General features: G+C 41.2%; 1 protein-coding gene across 6 annotated transcripts in view; it reads left to right on the top strand.

Annotated features, from left to right (window-relative positions):
• fmnl1b (formin-like 1b) overlaps window positions 1–7,500 on the top strand; it is a 23,271-nt gene that overhangs the window by 11,184 nt on the left and 4,587 nt on the right. For 4 of the 6 annotated variants that reach the window (XM_060871118.1, XM_060871117.1, XM_060871115.1 and 1 more), the window contains exons 9-18: window positions 85–178; window positions 1,497–1,571; window positions 1,971–2,081; window positions 2,241–2,390; window positions 2,580–2,681; window positions 3,617–3,863; window positions 3,969–4,121; window positions 4,229–4,353; window positions 4,480–4,682; window positions 5,724–5,958. In XM_060871118.1, the coding sequence (XP_060727101.1) occupies window positions 85–178; window positions 1,497–1,571; window positions 1,971–2,081; window positions 2,241–2,390; window positions 2,580–2,681; window positions 3,617–3,863; window positions 3,969–4,121; window positions 4,229–4,353; window positions 4,480–4,682; window positions 5,724–5,958 (1,495 nt within the window). The remainder of the gene's footprint in view (window positions 1–84; window positions 179–1,496; window positions 1,572–1,970; window positions 2,082–2,240; window positions 2,391–2,579; window positions 2,682–3,616; window positions 3,864–3,968; window positions 4,122–4,228; window positions 4,354–4,479; window positions 4,683–5,723; window positions 5,959–7,500) is intronic. The other 2 variants (XM_060871119.1, XM_060871116.1) reach the window with 2 other exon arrangements.

The following is a 7,500-nucleotide window of genomic DNA, read 5'->3' as shown; positions in this document are numbered from 1 at the left end:
GATAAAATAGAACAGAAAATAGTGGGAATGAAGGACAGGAAGATACAGTAATATTGTCACTGTGTGTGTGGGTGTGTTTTGTAGAACTAAAGCCTTGGTTCTGGAGCTGTTGGCCGCCGTGTGTTTCGTCCGAGGAGGTCACGACATCATCCTCTCCGCTTTCAACAACTTTAAAGAGGTGAGAAAAGTCAGATCCGAGTAAGAATCCGAGTCAAGAACACAACACTCGAGGACACACTGCTTACAAATCTCCGACACTAGAGACTCCCTCGAAAAACATTTAATAAACATTATTGAGAAGTTACTGAGACCTACGCTTCCTTGATTTTGTATCTTGTAACTAAAAACTTAAATGCAAAATAATTGAAAGTATTTCTGAGTGTGTGTGTGTGTGTGTGTGTGTGTGTGTGTGTGTGTTGCCATCAAAGCTGCTTTTAAAGCTTTGTAATCTGATCGGGCCAACAATGAATCAAATGAATCAAATATTTAGACACTGCTGTCTAATTAACAATGCATACTGCAGAATGAAAGATCACGCAGGCATACATGCTGACAGGGTGTCTCTTACACACACACACACACACACACACACACACAGAATTAATGCTAATCAACGAATCAGCAGTTTCATTTAATTATGATGCATCGCCGTCCAGCTGTTGGACGAGAACAGGATAAAGAGTGTGTGTTTGTGTGTGTGTGTGTAGGAGGGAGTTCAGGTGTCTTATGGTGATGGTGGTGACAGAATGTAGGTATTGTTTGGGTAGAGAGCACCAGGCCAACTTCTGCATTATTCAGGAGCTTCTGTCACACACACACACACACACACACACACACACACACACAAACAAACAAACACACTACAAGTGGCATAACCTACCATTATGTTGCCCCCACACAGCTGCTAACACTGTTGCAGTCATTCCTCATATGTGCATACTCACTCACACACACACACACACACACACACACACACACACACACACACACACCAGGGAGTGCATGTCCACTTTATGACTTCATGTGCCACTTTATAAATGCAAAGAAAGTAAAATACAATGAGCAAAATGCTTTTGCGACTGTCATAAATATAGAAACAAAATACACTAAGAATACTGTTACACTTTAAATAGATATTAACTGTAATATATATATATATATATGACATATCATATATGTCATATATATATCATATATGTATGTATGTATATGAATATTCATTCATATTCATATTATTTTTTCATTTAATGAATAAAATGCATTTTTGTAGTGTAAGTTTTAGTGTAAAAATATTTCTGTGCTTTACCTGTGTGTGAAATATTGTGCATCTGTTGTGCACAATACTCATTAGACACGTGGTTTACACTGCCCTCTGGTGTGCATGTGTGGTAGTGCAATAAAAGCGCGTATTTTAATTAAATAATTTTATTTTTAATGTATTTATTTATTTGTGTGTGTGTGTGTGTGTGTGTGTGTGTGTGTGTGTGTGTGTGTAGGTGTGTGGAGAAAAGAGCCGCTTCGAAAAGCTGATGGTCTATTTCCGTAACGAGGACGGTAACATCGACTTCATGGTGAGATGGGTTTTACTCCCTGGCTCTGTAGTGGTGGAAAGCAAAGGCAAGGCCCCCAGACTCTAAGTGGAGTTCATTTAAATGGGTGATGGTGGTAGAGCATCACGTTGAAAAGTCAAAAGCGCCTTCATTTTCTTTTTTTAATTTCTAATCAGCTCCCATGAATTTTTCAGCTGCTCGTAGCTACTCATCTAGTTAGCAAAATATCAGCGATGAACGTTAAGTGATGATCATACATGTAGACATTTATTTTTATTAAAAACAAACTAGATATCCAAATGATATATAAAGATTGCGTTTGACTTCACTTTGAAGTCAACGATCTTATTTGTAACTGTAGACATATTTCAGTCATTGATGGTGAAATGTTTTGTTTGAAGTGCCATCTTTCTCCACTAGGTGGCGTGCATGCAGTTTATCAATATTGTGGTGCATTCTGTAGAAAACATGAACTTCAGAGTTCACCTGCAGTCAGAGTTTACACAGCTAGGACTGGACGATTACCTGGAGGTGGGAAAACACACACACACATATACACACACACACTATTTTCATTGCTAATATTTAAGTAAGAACAAAAACTAAAAACACAGTTGTAGCATTTGGGTACCCATACTGTGTGTGTGTGTGTGTGTGTGTGTGTGTGTGTGTGTGTGTGTGTGTGTTAAGACATTAAAAGTGAGTGAGAGTGAGAGATTACAGGTCCAGGTCCACGCGTACCTGGATAACTTGTTTGATGTTGGAGCCTTGCTGGAGGACGCAGAGACCAAAAACAGTTTACTGGAGCATTTAGAGGAACTCCAGCAGAATAACACTGAGGTACACACACACACACACACACACACACACACACACACACACACACACACACACACATGCTCATAAACACATAAATATATACAATTAAGTATACCTCTCTAACATCTCTAAGAGTTTCCTCATCATTGCCATACGTGTGTGTGTGTGTGTGTGTGTGTGTGTGTGTGTGTGTGTGTGTGTGTGTTGCAGTTAAGCAGGAGGCTGCAGGAGTGTGAGAATGAAGCAATGGAGAAAGTGTCAAACCTGGAGCGACAGCTCATCCACACTACTAAGGAGGTGGAGCTCCTGAAGGTACGAGCACATTAGTAAAGTAGTAAGAGTCTCCTTTGGTGTCAAGGGGCCCAGAGTGTGCAGAAAGATTCCTACAATCCCCATCACCACTACACCATCACACAACTACCACTACACCACCAAACTACCACTACACCACCACTACAACACTACACCTCAACACCACCAAACTACCACTACACCACCACTACAACACTACACCACTACAACACCAAAAAAATACCACTACACCACCACTACAACACTACACCACTACAACACCACCAAACTACCACTACAGCACCACTACAACACTACACCATTACAACACCACCAAACTACCACTACACCACCACTATAACACTACACCACTACAACACCACCAAACTACCACTACAACACCACCAAACTGCCACTACACCACCACTACAACACTACACCACTACAACACCACCAAACTACCACCACTACAACACCACCCAACTACCACTACAACAATATACCACCACTACACCACCACACCACCAATACAACACTACAACACCAGCAAACTACCACTACAACACTACACTACAACACCACCACTACAATATACCACCACTACACCATCACACCACCACTACAAAACTCCAGCACTACCCCATCACTACAAAACTACACCATTACAACACTACACCAACACACACCACCAAACTACTACTACACCACCACAACAACAATACACCAGCATACCACCTCACAACACCACTACACTACCAGTATACCACACCCACTACATCTATATCACTACACCATTGTATAACACTACACCAGCACCACCATCATCATTACAACACAACCATTGCACCAGCATCACTACAGCCCTACACTTCCATCGCCTCTGTGTGTGTGTGTGTGTGTGTGTGTGTGTGTGTGTGTGTGTGTGTGTGTGTGAGTGTGTGTGTGTGTGCGTGCAGGAGAGCCTCCGTGAATCGTGCAATCAAATCTCCACCCTGCAGCAGCGAGAGCGTGAACGAGAGATGGCCAGAGAGCTGGAGAGGGAGAGAGAGAGGGACCGAGAGCGCTTATCGAGAGTGCTTGAGCAGAAGGTCCAGTCCCTGGTGGAGCAGGGGCTCATCCAGATACAGCGCTCCGAGTCTGGATCTGTGGAACTGAACGTCCTGAACAAGGCCTCAAATACACAGCTATGTCACGCAGGTGAAGGTGTGTGTGTGTGTGTGTGTGTGTGTGTGTGTCTGCTATTGCTAGATTCTTACTGAAGAATCTTTTAAATTTAATTTCCATAAATGTTTGCATTTTTTTTTTCAGTCGTAGGTGAGATTATTGAAACAAACGTTCCCGTAAGTGCTTCCTGTGCACAGTCTCAACCTTCACCTCCAACTCTACCCCCACTGCCAATCCCTGCTCCTCCCCCACCACCTCCTCCTCCACCTGCTCCACCTCTGAACACCTTAAGAACAGGTGAGATTTCCTTCCAGACAGAAGATTCCCATACACTTACATGCGTGTTTCCTTATGTGTGCGTGTGTGCATGTGTGTTTATGTGTGGGTGTGTGTGTGCGTTACAGGTATGAGGGATAAGAAACCGATCCAGACAAAATATCGCATGCCGCTTTTTAACTGGCAGACGTTAAAGGACGAGCAGGTCGCTGGAACCGTCTTCATCGAGCTGGATGACGAAAACGTTTTATCAGTATGTACTACATTTATTTTCCTTTCTCTGCGATTTGTCACACAAATCCATCACTGATTATTTAAACAGCGAGAGAAAACAAATCTTAGAAATCTTGTGCATTCCTTGTGGTGTCTCACACTCCAGGAGCTGGACATGGACACTTTCGAGGAGCTCTTCAAGACCAAAGCTCAGTCTCCTTCCTCCAACTTCAGCACCCTGAAAACAAAAGCCGCACGAAAGTCATCTAGTAAAATCTCCCTGCTGGAGCCAAACCGAGCCAAAAACCTGGCAATCACTCTGCGCAAAGGAGGCATGGACGCCAACCAGATCTGCACCGCCATTGAGATGTACGTCTCACACACAAAAAAACACATAAAAAACATTTTAAAATCTGGTTTTATCTGTAAAATCTGCTGTAGAAAAGAAATAAAAAAATTAAAAAATTCGGTACGCCTAAAAATAAAAAAGAAATACATTTCTAAGAAATATTAAAAAAATGAACCCAACATAAAATATTAATAACACATTGACACAATAACACAATTTATACTCTGTGAAAAATATTAGATTAAATATTTAATGCAAAATAAAATAAAAAAAATAATAAATGTTACCCTTTATGCTGATTCTTAAATCTTTTCTAACATATCTCTATCTCTCTCTCTCTCTCTCTCTCTCTCTCTCTCTCTCTCTCTCTCTCTCTATTTCTATTTCTCTCTCTCTCTCTTTCTCTCTCTCTCTCTATTTCTATTTCTCTTTCTCTCTCTCTCTCTCCCTTTCTTTCTTTCTTTCTCTCTCTCTCTCTCTCTCTCTCTATTTTTCTTTCTTTATCTCTCTCTCTCTATTTCTATTTCTCTCTCTCCCTCTCTCTCCCTCTCTCTCTCCCTCTCTCTCTCTCTCTCTCTCTCTCTCTTTCTCTCTCTCTCTCTCTCTATTTCTATTTCTCTCTCTCTCTCTCTCTCTCTCTCTCTCTCTCTCTCTCTCTCTCTCTCTCTCTCTCTCTCTCTATTTCTATTTCTCTCTCTCTCTCTTTCTCTCTCTCTCTCTATTTCTATTTCTCTTTCTCTCTCTCTCTCTCTCTCTCTCTCTCTCTCTCTCTCTCTGTCTCTCCCTTTCTTTCTTTCTCTCTCTCTCTCTCTATTTTTCTTTCTTTATCTCTCTCTCTCTATTTCTATTTCTCTCTCTCCCTCTCTCTCCCTCTCTCTCTCCCTCTCTCTCTCTCTCTCTCTCTCTCTCTCTCTCTCTCTCTATTTCTATTTCTCTCTCTCCCTCTCTCTCTCTCTCTCTCTCTCTCTCTCTCTCTATCTCTCTCTCTCTCTCTCTCTCTCTCTCTCTCTCTCTCTCTCTCTCTCTCTCTCTCTCTCTCTCTCTCTCTCTCTCTCTCTCAGGTATAATCTGAAGGCATTAAGTCTGGATTTTCTGGAGCAGTTGGAGCGTTTCATCCCGTCCGACTACGAGCTGAAGTTGATCCAGAATTACGAGCTTGATGGCCGCCCCGTGCTGGAGCTCTCTGAGGAAGACCGCTTCATGGCCCGGTTTGGAAAAATCCCACGACTCTGTCAGCGAATCAGCACACTCACCTTCATGGGGAACTTCAGCGAGAGCGTTCAGCTCCTGCAGCCAGTTAGTACGACCTCCTAATTCTTTTTAGAATAATTTTTTCACATTAAGAGAAACTAGAATCATTTCGGGAAATATTGTAATATTCAAAAATTACAAGCATTTTGAGATTAATTTCTCAATCTTGCAAGGAAAAAAAAACAATTCATTTATTATAAATAGCTTTTTAATGTTTTTAGTTACAGTATATCAGGAATAAAATGAAAATGTTGTCGAGAAGAAATTCCCAATATTGAAAAAAAAATTCATGAGTAAATAATGAGTCATAAAAATTATTTTTTGAATAATTGTAATATTGCTGATAAAGTCTGAATCTAAAACTAAAAAGGTAATATTTTTATATTTTTTATGAATAAAATTTAATTGTTTTTGTGTGTGTATATATATATATACAGGGAGTGCAGAATTATTAGGGAAGTTGTATTTTTGAGGATTAATTTTATTATTGAACAACAACCATGTTCTCAATGAACCCAAAAAACTCATTAATAGCAAAGCTGAATATTTTTGGAAGTAGTTTTTAGTTTGTTTGTAGTTTTAGCTATTTTAGGAGGATATCTGTGTGTGCAGGTGACTATTACTGTGCATAATTATTAGGCAACTTAACAAAAAACAAATATATACCCATTTCAATTATTTATTTTCACCAGTGAAACCAATATTACATCTCAGCATTCACTAATATACATTTCTGACATTCAAAAACAAAACAAAAACAAATCAGTGACCAATATAGCCACCTTTCTTTGCAAGGACACTCAAAAGCCTGCCATCCATGGATTCTGTCAGTGTTTTGATCTGTTCACCGTCAACATTGCGTGCAGCAGCAACCACAGCCTCCCAGACACTCTTCAGAGAGGTGTACTGTTTTCCCTCCTTGTAAATCTCACATTTGATGATGGACCACAGGTTCTCTATGGGGTTCAGATCAGGTGAACAAGGAGGCCATGTCATTAGTTTTTCTTCTTTTAGACCCTTTCTTGCCAGCCACGCTGTGGAGTACTTGGACGCGTGTGATGGAGCATTGTCCTGCATGAAAATCATGTTTTTCTTGAAGGATGCAGACTTCTTCCTGTACCACTGCTTGAAGAAGGTGTCTTCCAGAAACTGGCAGTAGGACAGGGAGTTGAGCTTGACCCCATCCTCAACCCGAAAAGGCCCCACAAGCTCATCTTTGATGATACCAGCCCAAACCAGTACTCCACCTCCACCTTGCTGGCGTCTCAGTCGGACTGGAGCTCTCTGCCCTTTACCGATCCAGCCACGAGCCCATCCATCTGGCCCATCAAGACTCACTCTCATTTCATCAGTCCATAAAACCTTAGAAAAATCAGTCTTCAGATATTTCTTGGCCCAGTCTTGACGTTTCAGCTTGTGTGTCTTGTTCAGTGGTGGTCGTTTTTCAGCCTTTCTTACCTTGGCCATGTCTCTGAGTATTGCACACCTTGTGCTTTTGGGCACTCCAGTGATGTTGCAGCTCTGAAATATGGCAAAACTGGTGGCAAGTGGCATCTTGGCAGCTGCACGCTTGACTTTTCTCATTTC

This window comes from Tachysurus vachellii, chromosome 5 (genome assembly GCF_030014155.1).
Source record: "Tachysurus vachellii isolate PV-2020 chromosome 5, HZAU_Pvac_v1, whole genome shotgun sequence".
Classification (NCBI taxonomy): Eukaryota; Metazoa; Chordata; class Actinopteri; order Siluriformes; family Bagridae; genus Tachysurus; species Tachysurus vachellii.
This window is presented reverse-complemented; position numbering and strand designations above follow the sequence as displayed.